Here is a 22,010-nt window from a genome sequence, read left to right as displayed (position 1 = left end):
GGTCAGTTACCCCGGGACAGGGTATGGGTCAGTTACCCCGGGACAGGGTATGGGTCAGTTACCCCGGGACAGGGTATGGGTCAGTTACCCCGGGACAAGGTATGGGTCAGTTACCCCGGGACAGGGTATGGGTCAGTTACCCCGGGACAGGGTATGGGTCAGTTACCCCGGGACAGGGTATGGGTCAGTTACCCCGGGACAGGGTATGGGTCAGTTACCCCGGGACAGGGTATGGGTCAGTTACCCCGGGACAGGGTATGGGTCAGTTACCCCGGGACAGGGTATGGGTCAGTTACCCCGGGACAGGGTAGGTTGAGCTGCGGGACAGGGTAGGTTGAGCTGCGGGACAGGGTAGGTTGAGCTGCGGGACAGGGTAGGTTGAGCTGCGGGACAGGGTAGGTTGAGCTGCGGGACAGGGTAGGTTGAGCTGCGGGACAGGGTAGGTTGAGCTGCGTACACATTTCTGTACTGAATGAAATATTACCACAACCTTTTTTAAAACCTTTTTTAATTTTTTTTTTTCAAAACACAATTCAACACAATCGCTTTTTTGTCTTTTTAATAATTTTAAGCATCTTTTAACCCCTAACAAACACTTTGCTTCTTTTTTTAAGCACTTAACCCTTAACGTAGGCAAGGCCCTGTTGTTACTTAATATCCTAGGCCCTGTTGGCCTTGCAATGATTGGCTCAACCCACACATCCACAATGATTCACTTTCATGCTGTTGAAGGTTATAGAGCCCCCGACTGATGTGTGTATAACAATAAAACAATGATCTACTTTGGTTTAGATGATACAAGCATCATGAAACCTCAATATATTCATTTGACTTGGTGAAAATCAGTTTCTTTTGGAATTTAACTCGCTTTTTCCATGTGGTTTCTTCCTTCACAGACTCCATGAAAAGATGACCTCTTTCTTAAATATTTGGTCAAATTATACATTTTGTTTGTGGTTTCTTAGAAACAAGGATGGCTCAACTTTATCCCACTCTCCTCTACGGGAAGGCACTAGACTCTCTCTGACACGTGGCCAGCAAGCATTAAGCCCACCCCACCCTCCGTACCCCGTTCTACCGGTTTGGTGGCCGAGCTACGGCCTTCGGTCGGCGGAAAGGGACCAGAAAAGTGAGCTTTTAAATTAAAATGAAAATAAGCCACTTCAACTGAGGAAGTCATAGAGGCATGTATTATTCATCAGCGTTCTTCATTAGGGGACATTGTTACAAAACGTTTTGCAATTGGAAAACCTAAGAAGGAGTGTTTTGTCATTGGACCAGGTAGTCCCTCTCATGTTCTAGTCTGATTGCGTCTGCATGTTGCTATGGGACGACGTGTCCCCAGAGTGGCGTGTACCGGTCTAGTGACGTGGGGAGAGCGGGGGAGACAGACAGAGGGGTAGAGGCAGAGAAGGACAGAGAGAGAGACAGAAAGACCCACGTGTACAGAGTCAGTGTGGAGGCTATATACAGGGGGTGTCGGTACAGAGTCAGTGTGGAGACTATATACAGGGGGTGTCGGTACAGAGTCAATGTGGAGGCTATATACAGGGGGTGTCGGTACAGAGTCAATGTGGAGGCTATATACAGGGGGTGTCGGTACAGAGTCAATGTGGAGGCTATATACAGGGGTGTCGGTACAGAGTCAGTGTGGAGACTATATACAGGGGGTGTCGGTACAGAGTCAATGTGGAGGCTATATACAGGGGGTGTCGGTACAGAGTCAATGTGGAGGCTATATACAGGGGTGTCGGTACAGAGTCAATGTGGAGGCTATATACAGGGGTGTCGGTACAGAGTCAATGTGGAGGCTGTATACAGGGGGTACCGGTACAGAGTCAATGTGGAGGCTATATACAGGGGGTACCGGTACAGAGTCAGTGTGGAGGCTATATACAGGGGGTGTCGGTACAGAGTCAATGTGGAGGCTATATACAGGGGGTGTCGGTACAGAGTCAATGTGGAGGCTATATACAGGGGGTGTCGGTACAGAGTCAATGTGGAGGCTGTATACAGGGGGTACCGGTACAGAGTCAATGTGGAGGCTATATACAGGGGGTACCGGTACAGAGTCAGTGTGGAGGCTATATACAGGGGGTACCGGTACAGAATCAGTGTGGAGGCTATATACAGGGGGTGTCGGTACAGAGTCAATGTGGAGGCTATATACAGGGGGTGTCGGTACAGAGTCAATGTGGAGGCTATATACAGGGGGTATCGGTACCGAGTCAGTGTGCGGGGGTACAGGTTAGTTGAGGTCATGTGTACATGTAGATGGGGGTAAAGTGACTGTACATAGATAATAAACAGTAGTACAGGTTAGTTGAGGTAGATATGTACATGTAGGTAGGGGTAAAGTGACTGTACATAGATAGTACAGGTTAGTTGAGGTAGATATGTACATGTAGGTAGGGGTAAAGTGACTGTACATAGATAATAAACAGTAGTACAGGTTAGTTGAGGTAGATATGTACATGTAGGTGGGGGTAAAGTGACTATACATAGATAAACAGTAGTACAGGTTAGTTGAGGTAGATATGTACATGTAGGTAGGGGTAAAGTGACTGTACATAGATAGTACAGGTTAGTTGAGGTAGATATGTACATGTAGGTAGGGGTAAAGTGACTGTACATAGATAGTACAGGTTAGTTGAGGTAGATATGTACATGTAGGTAGGGGTAAAGTGACTATACATAGATAAACAGTAGTACAGGTTAGTTGAGGTAGATATGTACATGTAGGTAGGGGTAAAGTGACTGTACATAGATAGTACAGGTTAGTTGAGGTAGATATGTACATGTAGGTAGGGGTAAAGTGACTGTACATAGATAGTACAGGTTAGTTGAGGTAGATATGTACATGTAGGTAGGGGTAAAGTGACTGTACATAGATAATAAACAGTAGTACAGGTTAGTTGAGGTAGATATGTACATGTAGGTGGGGGTAAAGTGACTGTACATAGATAATAAACAGTAGTACAGGTTAGTTGAGGTAGATATGTACATGTAGGTGGGGGTAAAGTGACTGTACATAGATAATAAACAGTAGTACAGGTTAGTTGAGGTAGATATGTACATGTAGGTGGGGGTAAAGTGACTGTACATAGATAATAAACAGTAGTACAGGTTAGTTGAGGTAGATATGTACATGTAGGTAGGGGTAAAGTGACTGTACATAGATAATAAACAGTAGTACAGGTTAGTTGAGGTAGATATGTACATGTAGGTGGGGGTAAAGTGACTATGTACATGTAGGTAGGGGTAAAGTGACTGTACATAGATAATAAACAGTAGTACAGGTTAGTTGAGGTAGATATGTACATGTAGGTAGGGGTAAAGTGACTGTACATAGATAGTACAGGTTAGTTGAGGTAGATATGTACATGTAGGTGGGGGTAAAGTGACTGTACATAGATAATAAACAGTAGTACAGGTTAGTTGAGGTAGATATGTACATGTAGGTAGGGGTAAAGTGACTGTACATAGATAATAAACAGTAGTACAGGTTAGTTGAGGTCATGTGTACATGTAGGTGGGGGTAAAGTGACTGTACATAGATAATAAACAGTAGTACAGGTTAGTTGAGGTAGATATGTACATGTAGGTAGGGGTAAAGTGACTGTACATAGATAATAAACAGTAGTACAGGTTAGTTGAGGTAGATATGTACATGTAGGTGGGGGTAAAGTGACTGTACATAGATAATAAACAGAGTAGCAGCAGTGTACTAAAGGGGGGGGGTGGGGGGTCATCCGGTGGCCATTTTATTAATTGTTCAGCAATCTTATGGCTTGGGGTTAGAAGCTGTTCAGGAGCCTTTTGGTCCTCCATAAAAGTTACATATCACAAAATGTCGATTTGAAATATTTTGCACATCAGAGCAGCCTTGAGGGAATCTTATTTCAGTCAGAAACTGACAATCTCTTAGAAAAACACATCATCTATTAGAACCTAGAAAGGGACGCGGTCACTGTGTGTGCGTGCAGTCCCATCTCAAAGCATCTTAACCTCAACACAAGGACGCACACACAACCGTGCGGTCGCTGTGTGTGTGTGTGTCCTTTTGTTTTGCATTTCATTGAGTTCCTCAAGTCTTCCAAAGAGAGAAGACATTCTATTCACACTGAGTGAACAAAACTTTTTTTTTTTAACCTTTATTTAACCAGGCAAGTCAGTTAAGAACAAATTCTTATTTTCAATGACGGCCTGGGAACAGTGGGTTAACTGCCTGTTCAGGGGCAGAATGACAGATTTGTACCTTGTCTGCTCGGGGGTTTGAACTTGCAACCTTCCGGTTACTAGTCCAACGCTCTAACCACTAGGCTACCCTGCCGCCCGTTCCCAATATTGAGTATTGACCCCCTCCCCTTTCCCCTCAGAACGGGCTCGTCTGGGCATGGACTCAAAGTTGTCGAAAGCGTTCCACAGGACACTTAAATATGTTGTCTTGCCCATTCACCCTCTGAATGGAGCATCAGTGCTAGAGCATTCGTGTGTGTGTGTGTGTGTGTGTGTGTGTGTGTGTGTGTGTGTGTGTGTGTGTGTGTGTGTGTGTGTGTTGTCAGTTTCCTGGTATGTCTACTTTAGGAGTGTTTGATATAACTTACACGGTACAGTGGAACCAATTGTCCCAGAAGTGCAAACTGCAGGCTAATGATGGATTGTTTCTCCCAGGCCAAGCCCAGCCGGCTGCACTGTGCTGGGTGTGATGAGACGTACAGCCTCCCTCAGAACGGAGCCATCAAACTGTACAAGGAGCTGCGCTGCCCACTGGATGAGTTTGAGCTGGTGCTGTGGACCTCTGGATCCAGGGGAAAGAGCTACCCCCTTTGTCCCTACTGCTTCAGCAACCCCCCCTTCAGGGACATGAAGAAAGGTGAGGGGAGTGTGTGGGTGGTGAGTGATTGGTCGTTATAGAGTTTGGGGTCAATTTCAATTCAGGAAGTAAACTGATGTTCCAACTTTTCCTTGTTGTTTTCTCTCCCCTCCCTATCTCTCTCCCCTCCCCTCCCTATCTCACTCCCCTCCCCTCCCTATCTCACTCACTCCTTATCTCTCTCCCCTCCTCCCTCCCTCCCTCCCTCCCTCCCTCCCTCCCTCCCTCCCTCCCTCCCTCCCTCCCTCCCTCCCTCCCTCCCTCCCTCCCCTCCTCTCTCCCCCCCCTCCTCATCTCTCTCTCCCCCTCCCCTCCTCATCTCTCTCCCCCTCCCTATCTCTCTCCCCCTCCCTATCTCACTCACTCCCTATCTCACTCCCCTCCCCCTCCCTATCTCACTCACTCCTTATCTCCCTCCCTCCCTCCCTCCCCCTCCTCTCTCCCCCTCCCCTCCTCATCTCTCTCTCCCCTCCCCTCCTCATCTCTCTCTCCCCTCCCTATCTCTCTCCCCATCCCTATCTCACTCACTCCCAATCTCTCCCCTCCTCCTCCCTCCCTCCCTCCCTCCCTCCCTCCCTCCCTCCCTCCCTCCCTCCCTCCCCTCCTCTCTCCCCCTCCCCTCCTCATCTCTCTCTCCCCCTCCCCTCCTCATCTCTCTCTCCCCCTCCCTATCTCACTCACTCCCAATCTCTCTCCCCCTCCCTCCCTCCCTCCCTCCCTCCCTCCCTCCCTCCCTCCCTCCCTCCCTCCCTCCCTCCCTCCCTCCCTCCCACCCCCTCCTCTCTCCCCCTCCCCTCCTCATCTCTCTCTCCCCTCCCCTCCTCATCTCTCTCTCCCCTCCCCTCCTCATCTCTCTCTCCCCTCCCCTCCTCATCTCTCTCTCCCCCTCCCCTCCTCATCTCTCTCTCCCCCTCCCCTCCTCATCTCTCTCTCCCCCTCCCCTCCTCATCTCTCTCTCCCCCATGCCACCCCACCCCATCTCTCACCTCCCTCCCTCCCAGGTATGGGATGTAATGAGTGCACCCACCCGTCCTGCCAGCACAGTCTCAACTCCCTGGGTATTGGTCAGTGTGTGGAGTGTGAGGGCGGGGTGCTGGTTTTGGACCCTACCTCTGGCCCCAAGTGGAAGATGGCTTGCAACAGGTGCAACGTGATGGTGCACTTCTTTGAACACGCACACAGGGTGCAGGTAGGCAGGAAGAGGACTTTAGTGGTTTCCATTGTTAATTCTCATAAACCTCATTTGCATTTTTTCACAGTGTTTATTTTATTTATATTCCATTATTTATTTATCCTTTTATTTAACTGGGCATGTCAGTTAAGAATCAATTATTTTTTACAATGACGGTCTAGGAACAGTGGGGTTAACTGCCTTGTTTAGTGGCAGGATGACAGATTTTTACCTTGTCAGCTCGGGGATTCGGGTTACTGGGTTACTGGGTTACTGTCCCAACACAATAGGCTACCTGCCGCCCCTTATAACAGTTATCTCTCTTTTCTCTCTTTCTTCCCTATTGCTGTGTTCACTACCCCCACCCCTCGTCTCCTCTTGCTGTGTTCACCCCCCCTCCCTCCCCTCCTCTTGCTGTGTTCACTACCCCCCATCCCCACCCCTCGTCTCCTCTTGCTGTGTTCACTCCCCCCTTCCCTCCCCACCCCTCGTCTCCTCTTGCTGTGTTCACCCCCCTCCCTCCCCTCCTCTTGCTGTGTTCACCCCCCTCCCTCCCCTCCTCTTGCTGTGTTCACCCCCCCTCCCTCCCCTCCTCTTGCTGTGTTCACCCCCCTCCCTCCCTCGTCTCCTCTTGCTGTGTTCACCCCCCTCCCTCCCCCACCCCTCGTCTCCTCTTGCTGTGTTCACCCCCTCCCTCCCTCGTCTCCTCTTGCTGTGTTCACCCCTCCCTCCCTCGTCTCCTCTTGCTGTGTTCACCCCCCTCCCTCCCCCACCCCTCGTCTCCTCTTGCTGTGTTCACCCCCCCCCTCATCTCCTAGGTAACCCAGGAGAGCTGTGAGGCATGTGAAGCGTCCCTGGTAGCGGTGGACTTCAACAAGACGCGCTCCCCGCTGCCCGACGGAGAGACGCAGCACAGCGGCTGTGTGTTCTGCGACCCAGTCTTCCAGGACCTGGTTGAACTCAAACACGCCACCATGAGACACCCCTCCATGACCCGCGGCGGGGGTGCACGGCGTGGGGGGCGGGGCAGGGGCAGAGGGCGCAGGGAAAAGAAACCTAAAGACAAGATGGCTGCCTTGGCAGCGTACTTTGTGTAGCAGTAGATCAGGGTCATTATGTGAAGCTGGGTTAATATGTGATGTTATGGCATCTGTAATAAATGATGGCATCATGTGGAAAGTAAATGCCTTTTTGTAAACAGAAATTGGTCGTTGTGTTTTCTGAGTCTTTGTTATTGTAGCTGTCTTAGCAGATTGCGCCTGGGGAGAGAAACACTGATCTATGTCATCTACATCTTCATCAGTAGGCAGGTTTCCATTGACCCAGTTAATTAGACAAAAGCAATGTCGCCCCCCGTGTGTATTGGGACATGGTAGCATGTGTAATGGGACAGGGCAGCATGTGTAATGGGACACGGCAGCATGTGTATTGGGACAGGGCAGCATGTGTAATGGGACAGGGTAGGATGTGTAATGGGACAGGGCAGCATGTGTAATGGGACAGGGCAGCATATGTATTGGGACAGGGCAGCATATCTATTGGGACAGGGCAGCATGTGTATTTGGACAGGGTAACATGTGTATTGGGACAGGGCGACATGTGTATTGGGACAGGGCCGTAATAGGAGAAATGTTCCAAAGATTGGAAACAAAATCATCCACTCCACATTTCATTATTAATGCCTACTGCTGGCTAAATCTAGTTTTCAACTATAAAAATACAGGACAAACGATTGTCTTTTTTCTCTACAGGAGTTTCACCATCCAATTAGGCTATTTCAGATCCAAGGATGAAATCTCTTGATCCACCATCTTGTTTTCAAGAGTCTAAAAGAAAAAAAACAACAACAACAACAATAATGCAACTGTCTAATAATAATAATGAAATAACCCGCAAATTATTAACTGCCTTGCTCAAGGGCAGAACGGCAGATTTTTCCATCTTGCCGACTTGGGGATTCGAACCAGCGACGTTTCAGTTACTGGCCCAACACTCTTAGATCTGTATAGTAACCCAAGCTTATAGTTAATTGTTTTATTAATATAATCAATAATTAGCTTTCCAAAAATGTATTTCGAATCTATCCTCAAAATCAGATATTTCAAACAATCAACACTTTCAAACATTGTTCTACCACTTACAGTGGGGCAAAAAAGTATTTAGTCAGCAGCCAATTGTGCAAGTTCTCCCACTTAAAAAAGATGAGTGGCCTGTAATTTTCATCATAGGTACACTTCAACTATGACAGACAAGATGAGATTTTTTTCCCCCTAGAAAATCACATTGTAGGATTTTTTATGAATTTATTTGCAAATTATGGTGGAAAATAAGTATTTGGTCACCTACAAACAAGCAAGATTTCTGGCTCTCACAGACCTGTAACTTCTTCTTTAACAGGCTCCTCTGTCCTCCAATCGTTACCTGTAGTAATGGAACCTGTTTGAACTTATCAGTATAAAAGACACCTGTCCACAACCTCAAACAGTCACACTCCAAACTCCACTATGGCCAAGACCAAAGAGCTGTCAAAGGACACCAGAAACAAAATTGTAGACCTGCACCAGGCTGGGAAGACTGAATCTGCAATAGGTAAGCAGCTTTTTTTGAAGAAATCAACTGTGGGAGCAATTATTAGGAAATGGAAGACATACAAGACCACTGATAAACTCCCTCGATCTGGGGTTCCACGCAAGATCTCACCCCGTGGGGTCAAAATGATAACAAGAACGGTGAGCAAAAATCCCAGAACCACACCTGGTGAATGACCTGCAGAGAGCTGGGACCAAAGTAACAAAGCATACCATCAGTAACACACTACGCCGCCAGGGACACAAATCCTGCAGTGCCAGACGTGTCCCCCTGTTTAAGCCAGTACATGTCCAGGCCCATCTGAAGTTTGCTAGAGAGCATTTGGATGATCCAGAAGAAGATTGGGAGAATGTCATATGGTCAGATGAAACCAAAATCAAACTTTTTGGTAAAAACTCAACTCATCGTGTTTGGAGGACAAAGAATGCTGAGTTGCATCCAAAGAACACTATACATACTGTGAAGCATGGGGGTGGAAACATCATGCTTTGGGGTTGTTTTTCTGCAAAGGGACCAGGACAACTGATCCGTGTAAAGGAAAGAATGAATGGGGCCATGTATTGTGAGATTTTGAGTGAAAACCTCCTTCCATCAGCAAGGGCATTGAAGATGAAACGTGGCTGGGTCTTTCAGCATGACAATGATCCCAAACACACCGCCCGGGCAACGAAGGAGTGGCTTCGTAAGAAGCATTTCAAGGTCCTGGAGTGGCCTAGCTAGTCTCCAGATCTCAACCCCATAGAAAATCTTTGGAGGGAGTTGGAAGTCCGTGTTGCCCAGCAACAGCCCCAAAACATCACTGCTCTAGAGGAGATCTGCATGGAGGAATGGGCCAAAATACCAGCAACAGTGTGTGAAAACCTTGTGAAGACTTACAGAAAATGTTTGACCTCTATCATTGCCAACAAAGGGTATATAACACAGTATTGAGATAAACTTTTATTATTGACCAAATACTTATTTTCTACCATAATTTGCAAAGAAATTCATTAAAAAGTCCTACAATGTGATTTTTCTGGATTTTCTTCCTCATTTTGTCTGTCATAGTTGAAGTGTACCTATGATGAAAATTACAGGCCTCTCTCATCTTTTTAAGTGGGAGAACTTGCACAATTGGTGGCTGACTAAATACTTTTTTTGCCCCATTGTACATGCATTTTGAAATTGCCAGCTGTGTAATTTATTATTCGCCCTGTAACAAACAGCATTATATAGGACTTTTTGATTTAAAACCAAATTATACAGTATGTTATGTCACAATAAAAATTCAAACAATAGTATTATTTTCTTTGCTCAGAAAACTTGGGGGCCAAATAAAACCGTGTGTGGGCCAAGTTCGGCCCGGGGGCTGCCAGTTGGGGAACCCTGGTATACATACAGGTACATACAGGCTATCGCAAATGTATTAATGCGCAATATGCCTAAATGGATCATGGAAACACATCCACCACTTAATTTGATTCGACACTGGGTTTCAGCGAAAAAGTTTTTTGTGTGTGTGTGTGTGTGTGTGTGTGTGTGAGGTCATTACGTCCAGCTGTTTTTACACGACAGTTCAATGGAAACGCATCGCAGCAGGCATATTGTACCATCTATTGTATATGCCGAATATTCTAAATGTCGACACAAAAAAAATCACAGGACAAGTTAATGGAAACGTGGCTAATGTTAGTGTCCTGTGAGGGAGTGTCACATTTACTGAAGTGCAAATCTTTCTGAATACCCCTGACTGAATAGGCTTTCGTTTGTCTCGTCTGGCCAGCCTTCTACAACATCTGTTTAGTTCAGTTTAGGCTTCCAAGGCTCGTATTTTATATACGCTATAAACGGTTGAGATTTTGCCCATTTTGAGACTTATCTAATATGTTCATAGATCTGTGTTTGGCTGCGTAGACACTACGGGAATTTAACGTTCCTGAACATTGGACTCGACTTGCAGAGCGCATGACAGACCATGGTGAAATCTCAAATGTATCGTCCTCGTGTCCTCTCTCTCCTGCTGAAAACCCATTGGATTAAAGAAGCCAGAGGTCCCGCCCCTCTAACCTTCTCCTCCAATAGGTTTTGAGGAGGCGCAGAGCGAGGACGCATGTAGTACAACACTTGAGATTCTCCCATGGTCTGTGGTGTGCTCGGCAAGTCGGAGTCTGGTGTTCAGGAACGTCAAATTCCCGTAGTGTCGACGCAGCCAAACACAGATCATAGTCTCAAAATGAGCCTGCGCCCACCACGAGCAAGCCCATGATCTACAACTCAGTGATATGCGCAATATTCAGTGTATTAGCGGTCTTCGAACAAAGTGGTTCGTTTTCACGTCGCCACGCTTCTTCTGGACTTCCATGACTTTAAACTATTTTTGTGTCAGTCTTGGAAGGGCGTGTAGTTGTCTAGCTCAGTCCAGTAGCGAGCTAGTAAAGGGAGTGCCCTGAAGAAGATAGGCCAAGGTAAGAAATGTTATCGTGTCGTACTGTAGCTTGAAAGTAGTTTGTGCTTATTTTTTTGTTGTTGTTGCAAAGCAGGAATTAAAATCAAACATGTTGTTTGTGGAGACTCAGACTGCATCTCTGACGGTATAATATATAGCAAATAGATTTTGCAACTAGGAATGTAGACATCGAATGGCCTAACAGAAACATTGTGTCAAATACACGCACGTCTCAACAGTGATTTTTTTATTCGTCATGTTGTGTTAAATTATTGTATTATTAAACATTAATTCACATCATGTGCACAATATTTCCTCTATTTCTGTTCCTAAGCTACGCACACACAGGTGACCACGAGCCCCTTGCTAAAGCTACACTACATCAAATCAAAGTTTATTTGTCACGTGCGCCGAATACAACCGGTGTAGTAGACCTTACAGTGAAATGCTGAATACAACAGGTGTAGGTAGACCTTACAGTGAAATGCTGAATACAACAGGTGTAGTAGACCTTACAGTGAAATGCTGAATACAACAGGTGTAGGTAGACCTTACAGTGAAATGCTGAATACAACAGGTGTAGTAGACCTTACAGTGAAATGCTGAATACAACAGGTGTAGTAGACCTTACAGTGAAATGCTGAATACAGCAGGTGTAGTAGACCTCACAGGGAATTGCTGAATACAACAGGTGTTGTAGACCTCACAGTGAAATGCTGAATACAACAGGTGTAGTAGACCTTACAGGGAAATGCTGAATACAACAGGTAGACCTTACAGTGAAATGCTGAATACAACAGGTGTAGTAGACCTTACAGTGAAATGCTGAATACAGCAGGTGTAGTAGACCTTACAGTGAAATGCTGAATACAGCAGGTGTAGTAGACCTCACAGGGAATTGCTGAATACAACAGGTGTTGTAGACCTCACAGTGAAATGCTGAATACAACAGGTGTAGTAGACCTTACAGTGAAATGCTGAATACAACAGGTGTAGTAGACCTTACAGTGAAATGCTGAATACAACAGGTGTAGTAGACCTCACAGTGAAATGCTGAATACAACAGGTGTAGTAGACCTTACAGTGAAATGCTGAATACAACAGGTGTAGTAGACCTCACAGTGAAATGCTGAATACAACAGGTGTAGTAGACCTCACAGTGAAATGCTGAAAACAACAGGTGTAGTAGACCTTACAGTGAAATGCTGAGTACAACAGGTGTAGTAGACCTCACAGTGAAATGCTGAATACAACAGGTGTAGTAGACCTTACAGTGAAATGCTGAATACAACCGGTGTAGTAGACCTTACAGTGAAATGCTGAATACAACAGGTGTAGTAGACCTTACAGTGAAATGCTGAATACAACAGGTGTAGTAGACCTTACAGTGAAATGCTTACTTACAGGCTCTAACCAATAGTGTAAAATATGTATTAGGTGAACAAGTAAAGAAATAAAAACAACAGTAAAAAGACAGTGACAAATAACAGTAGAGAGGCTATATACAGTAGCTAGGCTACATACAGACACCGGTTAATCGGGCTGATTGAGGTAGTATGTTTGTATGGTTAAAGTGACTATGCATAGTTGATGAACATGGAGTAGCAGTAGTGTAAAAGAGAGTAAAAGAGAGGGTGGTGAGTGGGACACAATGCAGATAGCCCGGTTAGCCAATGTGCGGGGGCACTGGTTGGTCGGGCCAATTGAGGTAGTATGTACATGAATGTATAGTTAAAGTGACTATGCATATAAGATAAACAGAGAGTAGCAGCAGTGTAAACATGGCCAAAAGTATGTGGACACCTGCTCGTCAAACATCTCATTCTAAAGTCATGGGCATTAATAAGGAGTTGGTCTCCCATTTGCTGTTGTCGGACACTGAACGTCGGGTGATTAGTCCTGGCTCGCAGTCAGCGTTCCAATTCATCACAAAGGTGTTACATGGGGTTGAGGTCAGGGCTCTGTGCTGGCCAGTCAAGTTCTTCCACACCGATCTTGACAAACCATTTCTGTATGGACCTCGCTTTGTGCCCAGGGGCATTGTCATGTTGAAACAGGAACAAAGTTGGAAGCACAGAATCGTCTAGAATGTAATTTTTATGCTGTAGCGTTAAGATCTCCCTTCACTGGAACTAAGGGGCCCGAACCATGAAAAACAGCCCCAGACCATTATTCCTCCTCCGCCAAACTTTACAGTTGGCACTATGCATATGGGCACTATGCATTCCACCAAACCCAGATTCATTCTTCGGACTGCCAGTTGGTGAAACACGTTTCCACTGCTCCAGAGTCCAATGGAGGCAAGCTTTACAACACTCCAGCCGGGCATGGTGAACTTAGGCTTGTGTGCGGCAGCTCGGCCAAACCAAATTTTTTTAAGCTCCTGACGAACAGTTATTGTGCTGATGTTGCTTCCATCGGCAATTTGGAACTAGGTAGAGAGTGTTGCAACCGGGGACAGATACATTTTACGCGCTTCAGCATCCGGCGGTCCCGTTCTGTGAGCTTGTGTGGCCTACCACTTTGATGCTGAGCCGTTGTTGCTCCTAGACGTCTCCACTTCACAATAACAGCACTTACAGTTGGCCGTGGGGCGGCTCTACCAGGGCAAAAATTTGACGAACTGACTTGTTGGAAAAGTGGCATCCTATGACGGTGCCACGTTGAAAGTCACTGAGCTCTTCAGTAAGGTCATTCCACTGCCAATGTTTGTCTATGGAGATTGCATGGCTGTGTGCTCGTTTTTATAGAACTGTCAGCAATGGGTGTTGCTGAAATAGCCAAATCCACAAATTTTGATTTCATATAAATGAGAAATAATTTTTAAAAAAGTAAAAAGTTACAGTGCCTTCAGAAAGGCACCCACACCCCATTACTTTTTCCACATTGTGTTACAAAGTGGGATTAAAATGTAATTTTACACAAACTTTTACACAAAATACTCTGTCAAAGTGGAAGAAAAATTCGAACAACAAAAGTCAACATAGTCCTTAAGTGAAATCCCTGAGCGGTTTCCTTCCTGTCCGGCAACTAAGTTAGGACGGACGCCTGCATCTTTGTAGTGACTGGGTTTATTGTTACACCATCCAACGTGTCATTAATTACCACCATGTTCAAAGGGATATTCAATGTGTTATATATATAGAGAGGTGTAGCTAACTACTGGAACTACACACTACTGTTTTGCCATGTAGCTAACTACTGGAACTACACACTACTGTTTTACCATGTAGCGGTGTAGCTAACTACTGGAACTACACACTACTGTTTTACCATGTAGCGGTGTAGCTAGCTACACACTACTGTTTTACCATGTAGCGGTGTAGCTAACTACTGGAACTACACACAACTGTTTTACCATGTAGCTAACTACTGGAACTACACACTACTGTTTTGCCATGTAGTGGTGTAGCTAACTACTGGAACTACACTACTGTTTTACCATGTAGCGGTGGAGCTAACTACTGGAACTACACACTACTGTAGTTTGGATGTAGTGAGCTACTTTTTCAAAGTACCTTGAGTTAAAGGAAAGATTCACCCATTTTGAATGTTCTATTGTTTTTGTGCGTCTCTGAGCGATGTTCTATCGATTCCCGCGGTCATTTAATGCTTTCATGTGTATCTGAGCTATTCGCCCTGTTCAAGAAGGCAGAAATGCTGCCGTTTCAAGAACCGTAGAGATCACTTTCATTCCCTGCTTCAGTTTCAATTCCAATTCCTTTTTTTTCCTTCTCAGTTCCGTTCCCTGAACCGGTACCAACCCCTGAATGGTATGCTGTGTGTGTGTGTGTTCCAAGTTCAGGTATGGGTGGTGTCATGGAGGAGGAGGTGGTGCGGGGGTGCCTGAGGAGGTTCCTAGAGGATTTCCCTGCTCCGCTGGGTCCTGAAGACCCCCTGCCTCTCAACCCCCTCAGCAGGAAGGTCACCCTGGACGAACTAAGAGGAGAGAGCCTGGATCTGGGCTTACGCCTACTCAACACCAGGTGTGTGTGTGGACAAGCTGACGGCAGACAGCATGGACCTGGGCCTATGCTTGCTCAACACTGTGTGTGTGTGTGTGTGTGTATCTGTCTAGGTATAGGACTACCTGGTCCAATAAGAATCACTTGTTTTCATTTTCAGTTGAAAAATGTTTTGTTCCGGTTTGCTTTAATGAACATGACCCCGGTGGTGTTGATGCTGCAGCTTGCAGACCGCATTGTTTACATTCCTGTTGTGCAGCAGCAAGCTGATCCTCATATCTCTGTGTCCTGTCCTGTTCATTATACCCTGCGTGAGTAGAGGGGCTGAGTTACAGGGCTGTCTATCACAGAGAGAGAGCGAGAGAGGGGGATGGAGAAAGAGAAGAGGGAGAACAAGGAGAGGGAGAAAGGAAATGAGAGAATATGCAGTTAGATAGTTACGAAGAGTAGTCAGATAGTTACGAAGAGTAGTCAGAAAGTTACGAAGAGTAGTCAGAAAGTTACGAAGAGTAGTCAGATAGTTACGAAGAGTAGTCAGATAGTTACGAAGAGTAGTCAGAAAGTTACGAAGAGTAGTCAGATAGTTACGAAGAGTAGTCAGATAGTTACGAAGAGTAGTCAGAGTTACGAAGAGTAGTCAGAAAGTTACGAAGAGTAGTCAGATAGTTACGAAGAGTAGTCAGATAGTTACGAAGAGTAGTCAGAAAGTTACGAAGAGTAGTCAGATAGTTACGAAGAGTAGTCAGATAGTTACGAAGAGTAGTCAGAGTTACGAAGAGTAGTCAGATAGTTACGAAGAGTAGTCAGATAGTTACGAAGAGTAGTCAGATAGTTACGAAGAGTAGTCAGATAGTTACGAAGAGTAGTCAGAAAGTTACGCAGAGCAGTTAGATAGATAGTTACGCAGAGCAGTTAGATAGATCGTTACGAAGAGAAAGCAACACAGCCACAGGGAGGGCTGTATGTAAACTGCCTCTGAACACACTTCAGGGATATTTACCCAGCTGGGTAACACTTTACCTGACACCCAGCGTCATAACATGTTGTGACAATGTCATAACCACGTCATATGTCATAACAGCTGACTATAACTTGTCATAATATGGTCATAACACTGTCATGACACATATTTACACCTGTTGTGAAATATATTGTGTTATTTTATGGCTGGTTATGACACCTACATAAGAGTGTCAAAACACCACTAAACCTACCACACGAGGCAAAACATTCCATTACACCGTAGCCTACCTGTCAACAGTATGTTTATGTTACATAACATTTTATGAAATCATTGTAATTGTGCAAACGTGCACCAACCCCAATGCCCTGTTTGCTGATGACTGGGATGAATGTAGGAGCAGATTTCAGGAGCAGGACAAGCCACCCTATTTGTTGACTGATATATAAGGGCTTGTACGTGATTGGCCTATCTGGCTTATGTGATTATGATGTCATAATGCTTCTTGACAGTGTCATAAAGGGAATGTTCTACAAGTTATTTAAAATATGATGGGGGAGGGCGGGGGGGAGCATGACTGTAAAGGATGAATTACAGCAACAACAGAGGACTTAAGAAATCAACTTTCAAACAAAAAGGAAATGTCTTGACAGGGAAAAAAACACATTTGAATACATTTGGGTTTTGACACTATGTAGGTGTCACAACAAGCCATAAAATAACAAAATGTATGTCACAACAGGTCTAAATATGTGTGTGATGAGTGTTGTTATGTCCATATTACACGTTGTCAGCGGTTATGACCGTGTCATAACGTCTTCTTTTGCTGGGTGTCAAGTAAATTGTTTTTAAAAGCAGTAGTATTGAAAACAACAAATGTCAGAGATTTAAACAACAATGTGCCAGGCCAGGCCAGAGGAGCTCTAGACAACAATGTGCCAGGCCATAAGAGTTAGGTCTCTGATAGTGTGTCCTCTTTTCCTTCTGTCTTCTGACTCTGAGGCACTTCCTGTTTGTATGACCTAATTTCCTGTCTGTAGAATCACTATTGTTCTACCCACTTCCTGTTTCCCCCTGAGCATGTATCAGTCCCCTGTTCCACCCTGGCAGGACTCTAATCTCGTACAGAGAAATTACAGATGTGTGTGTGTGTGTGTGCTGTTTAGCTTTGTTTAATTTTGGCTGTGTGTGTTTACCATAGAGAGAGATAGAGGACTCCTCTTTGTATCTGTGGTGTTATATAGCGTCCATGACAGCATAGGCAGCGCCATTAAGGTAATATCCATTTTGAAGTTGTCTGTTTTTTTTCTTCTTCATTCCTCCTGATGACCTGGTTGGACATAGACTCCCAACGGGGTCACCAGGGAGGATGAACTAAAAGAAGTTGGAAGTACCACTACAGTAAAATGGTAGAACATTCTCTATGGTGTTCACTCATAAGGACTCTCTCTCTCCTCTCAATGCAGAGACGCTCCTTCAACACTGAATGCAGCCATGTGCCACGCAGCCTTGGCTGAGCTGCTGAAGGCTGACCTTTCACCTTTCCACCTCCCCCAGGAAACCGAACAGCAGCAAGGAGAGGAACAGGAAGTTGTTTGTGAGTTCGGACTCATGATGTCATCTGTGATACAGACCACCACCTGTGTCCAGCAGAGCGTCCCCTTCTCTGTGTGTGTTTGCCGTGGCGGGGAAATGTAACCAGTTGTCATACTTGAGTAAAAGCAAAGATACCTTGAGTCATTTTCTATTAAAAGGTCAAAGTGAAAGTCACCCAGTAAAAGACTAAATTGCAGGTGTGTGTGTGTGTGTGTGTGTGTGTGTGTGTGTGTGTGTGTGTGTGTGTGTGTGTGTGTGTGTGTGTGTGTGTGTGTGTGTGTGTGTGTGTGTGTGTGTGTGTGTGTGTGTGTGTGTGTGTGTGTGTGTGCATGTATCCATTGACCACCCTTTAACCCCTGGGGTTTCATCTCCCAATACCAATGAACCCCTAGACACTAGTGTAAGTCTGAAAGGCTTGGATATGTGTCCTACAATATGGAGAACATTCTCATCTGGATTACCAGAGACCTAACTGAATTTCCTCTGGCCCCTCCCCTCTCGTCCTAAGTGCTCCAATCGGAGCCCGTCCAGCGGCTGTTTCTCAATAAGCTTCGAGAGGTGGGTGTGGCTTGGCATCAGAATCTCCCCTCCCCTCTCCCAATAGGATCCTCCCGTTTCCTCATGTGCTCCGCCCACGCCATCAGGAACACTCGAAGGAAGATGGAGGATCGCCATGTGACCCTCCCTGACTTCAACACACTCACTGGCCTCAAGGTAATAACTCTGTTATAAACAGTTTATCTCAGCTGGACCCAATTCTCTTCATACCCCTTCCCCTCTGCCCTAACCAGTGCTTAACAGGAACAGTCACCCTTCCCCTCTGCCCTAACCAGTGCTTAACAGGAACAGTCACCCTTCCCCTCTGCCCTAACCAGTGCTTAACAGGAACAGTCACCTTTCCCCTCTGCCCTAACCAGTGCTTAACAGGAACAGTCACCCTTCCCCTCTGCCCTAACCAGTGCTTAACAGGAACAGTCACCCTTCCCCTCTGCCCTAACCAGTGCTTAACAGGAACAGTCACCCTTCCCCTCTGCCCTAACCAGTGCTTAACAGGAACAGTCACCCTTCCCCTCTGCCCTAACCAGTGCGTAACAGGAACAGTCACCCTTCCCCTCTGCCCTAACCAGTGCGTAACAGGAACAGTCACCCTTCCCCTCTGCCCTAACCAGTGCGTAACAGGAACAGTCACCCTTCCCCTCTGCCCTAACCAGTGCTTAACAGGAACAGTCACCCTTCCCCTCTGCCCTAACCAGTGCTTAACAGGAACAGTCACCCTTCCCCTCTGCCCTAACCAGTGCGTAACAGGAACAGTCACCCTTCCCCTCTGCCCTAACCAGTGCTTAACAGGAACAGTCACCCTTCCCCTCTGCCCTAACCAGTGCTTAACAGGAACAGTCACCCTTCCCCTCTGCCCTAACCAGTGCGTAACAGGAACAGTCACCCTTCCCCTCTGCCCTAACCAGTGCTTAACAGGAACAGTCACCCTTCCCCTCTGCCCTAACCAGTGCGTAACAGGAACAGTCACCCTTCCCCTCTGCCCTAACCAGTGCGTAACAGGAACAGTCACCCTTCCCCTCTGCCCTAACCAGTGCGTAACAGGAACAGTCACCCTTCCCCTCTGCCCTAACCAGTGCTTAACAGGAACAGTCACCCTTCCCCTCTGCCCTAACCAGTGCGTAACAGGAACAGTCACCCTTCCCCTCTGCCCTAACCAGTGCGTAACAGGAACAGTCACCCTTCCCCTCTGCCCTAACCAGTGCGTAACAGGAACAGTCACCCTTCCCCTCTGCCCTAACCAGTGCTTAACAGGAACAGTCACCCTTCCCCTCTGCCCTAACCAGTGCTTAACAGGAACAGTCACCCTTCCCCTCTGCCCTAACCAGTGCGTAACAGGAACAGTCACCCTTCCCCTCTGCCCTAACCAGTGCTTAACAGGAACAGTCACCCTTCCCCTCTGCCCTAACCAGTGCTTAACAGGAACAGTCACCCTTCCCCTCTGCCCTAACCAGTGCGTAACAGGAACAGTCACCCTTCCCCTCTGCCCTAACCAGTGCTTAACAGGAACAGTCACCCTTCCCCTCTGCCCTAACCAGTGCGTAACAGGAACAGTCACCCTTCCCCTCTGCCCTAACCAGTGCGTAACAGGAACAGTCACCCTTCCCCTCTGCCCTAACCAGTGCGTAACAGGAACAGTCACCCTTCCCCTCTGCCCTAACCAGTGCTTAACAGGAACAGTCACCCTTCCCCTCTGCCCTAACCAGTGCTTAACAGGAACAGTCACCCTTCCCCTCTGCCCTAACCAGTGCTTAACAGGAACAGTCACCCTTCCCCTCTGCCCTAACCAGTGCTTAACAGGAACAGTCACCCTTCCCCTCTGCCCTAACCAGTGCTTAACAGGAACAGTCACCCTTCCCTCTGCCCTAACCAGTGCTTAACAGGAACAGTCACCCTTCCCCTCTGCCCTAACCAGTGCTTAACAGGAACAGTCACCCTTCCCCTCTGCCCTAACCAGTGCTTAACAGGAACAGTCACCCTTCCCCTCTGCCCTAACCAGTGCTTAACAGGAACAGTCACCCTTCCCCTCTGCCCTAACCAGTGCTTAACAGGAACAGTCACCCTTCCCCTCTGCCCTAACCAGTGCTTAACAGGAACAGTCACCCTTCCCCTCTGCCCTAACCAGTGCTTAACAGGAACAGTCACCCTTCCCCTCTGCCCTAACCAGTGCTTAACAGGAACAGTCACCCTTCCCCTCTGCCCTAACCAGTGCTTAACAGGAACAGTCACCCTTCCCCTCTGCCCTAACCAGTGCTTAACAGGAACAGTCACCCTTCCCCTCTGCCCTAACCAGTGCTTAACAGGAACAGTCACCCTTCCCCTCTGCCCTAACCAGTGCTTAACAGGAACAGTCACCCTTCCCCTCTGCCCTAACCAGTGCTTAACAGGAACAGTCACCCTTCCCCTCTGCCCTAACCAGTGCTTAACAGGAACAGTCACCCTTCCCCTCTGCCCTAACCAGTGCTTAACAGGAACAGTCACCCTTCCCCTCTGCCCTAACCAGTGCTTAACAGGAACAGTCACCCTTCCCCTCTGCCCTAACCAGTGCTTAACAGGAACAGTCACCCTTCCCCTCTGCCCTAACCAGTGCTTAACAGGAACAGTCACCCTTCCCCTCTGCCCTAACCAGTGCGTAACAGGAACAGTCACCCTTCCCCTCTGCCCTAACCAGTGCGTAACAGGAACAGTCACCCTTCCCCTCTGCCCTAACCAGTGCTTAACAGGAACAGTCACCCTTCCCCTCTGCCCTAACCAGTGCTTAACAGGAACAGTCACCCTTCCCCTCTGCCCTAACCAGTGCTTAACAGGAACAGTCACCCTTCCCCTCTGCCCTAACCAGTGCGTAACAGGAACAGTCACCCTTCCCCTCTGCCTAACCAGTGCGTAACAGGAACAGTCACCCTTCCCCTCTGCCCTAACCAGTGCGTAACAGGAACAGTCACCCTTCCCCTCTGCCCTAACCAGTGCTTAACAGGAACAGTCACCCTTCCCCTCTGCCCTAACCAGTGCGTAACAGGAACAGTCACCCTTCCCCTCTGCCCTAACCAGTGCTTAACAGGAACAGTCACCCTTCCCCTCTGCCCTAACCAGTGCGTAACAGGAACAGTCACCCTTCCCCTCTGCCCTAACCAGTGCTTAACAGGAACAGTCACCCTTCCCCTCTGCCCTAACCAGTGCTTAACAGGAACAGTCACCCTTCCCCTCTGCCTAACCAGTGCTTAACAGGAACAGTCACCCTTCCCCTCTGCCCTAACCAGTGCTTAACAGGAACAGTCACCCTTCCCCTCTGCCCTAACCAGTGCGTAACAGGAACAGTCACCCTTCCCCTCTGCCCTAACCAGTGCGTAACAGGAACAGTCACCCTTCCCCTCTGCCCTAACCAGTGCGTAACAGGAACAGTCACCCTTCCCCTCTGCCCTAACCAGTGCGTAACAGGAACAGTCACCCTTCCCCTCTGCCCTAACCAGTGCTTAACAGGAACAGTCACCCTTCCCCTCTGCCCTAACCAGTGCTTAACAGGAACAGTCACCCTTCCCCTCTGCCCTAACCAGTGCTTAACAGGAACAGTCACCCTTCCCCTCTGCCCTAACCAGTGCTTAACAGGAACAGTCACCCTTCCCCTCTGCCCTAACCAGTGCTTAACAGGAACAGTCACCCTTCCCCTCTGCCCTAACCAGTGCTTAACAGGAACAGTCACCCTTCCCCTCTGCCCTAACCAGTGCGTAACAGGAACAGTCACCCTTCCCCTCTGCCCTAACCAGTGCGTAACAGGAACAGTCACCCTTCCCCTCTGCCCTAACCAGTGCTTAACAGGAACAGTCACCCTTCCCCTCTGCCCTAACCAGTGCGTAACAGGAACAGTCACCTTGCCG

The 22,010-nt window shown here is 47.3% G+C and overlaps 2 protein-coding genes across 12 annotated transcripts in view; both read left to right on the top strand.

The window, feature by feature from the left end:
* top3b (DNA topoisomerase III beta) overlaps positions 1-7,251 on the top strand; it is a 28,664-nt gene extending 21,413 nt beyond the window's left edge. Inside the window, exons 16-18 of the mRNA XM_052460956.1 lie at positions 4,675-4,876; positions 5,878-6,065; positions 6,866-7,251. Coding sequence (XP_052316916.1) covers positions 4,675-4,876; positions 5,878-6,065; positions 6,866-7,144 — 669 coding nt within the window. The 3' untranslated portion in view covers positions 7,145-7,251. The remainder of the gene's footprint in view (positions 1-4,674; positions 4,877-5,877; positions 6,066-6,865) is intronic.
* A 3,607-nt stretch (positions 7,252-10,858) lies between these two features.
* Positions 10,859-22,010, top strand: part of ppm1f (protein phosphatase, Mg2+/Mn2+ dependent, 1F) — a 67,455-nt gene continuing 56,303 nt past the window's right edge. For 9 of the 11 annotated variants that reach the window (XM_052460948.1, XM_052460947.1, XM_052460953.1 and 6 more), the window contains exons 1-4: positions 10,863-11,080; positions 14,862-15,047; positions 17,454-17,584; positions 18,092-18,297. In XM_052460948.1, the coding sequence (XP_052316908.1) occupies positions 14,869-15,047; positions 17,454-17,584; positions 18,092-18,297 (516 nt within the window). In that variant the 5' untranslated portion in view covers positions 10,863-11,080; positions 14,862-14,868. Of the gene's footprint in view, positions 11,081-14,861; positions 15,048-17,453; positions 17,585-18,091; positions 18,298-22,010 lie in introns of all 11 variants that reach the window. The other 2 variants (XM_052460954.1, XM_052460949.1) reach the window with 2 other exon arrangements.

This window comes from Oncorhynchus keta, chromosome 14, assembly GCF_023373465.1.
Source record: "Oncorhynchus keta strain PuntledgeMale-10-30-2019 chromosome 14, Oket_V2, whole genome shotgun sequence".
Classification (NCBI taxonomy): Eukaryota; Metazoa; Chordata; class Actinopteri; order Salmoniformes; family Salmonidae; genus Oncorhynchus; species Oncorhynchus keta.
The sequence above is the reverse complement of the archived record's forward strand: the minus strand, read 5'-3'. Positions and strand labels throughout refer to the sequence as shown.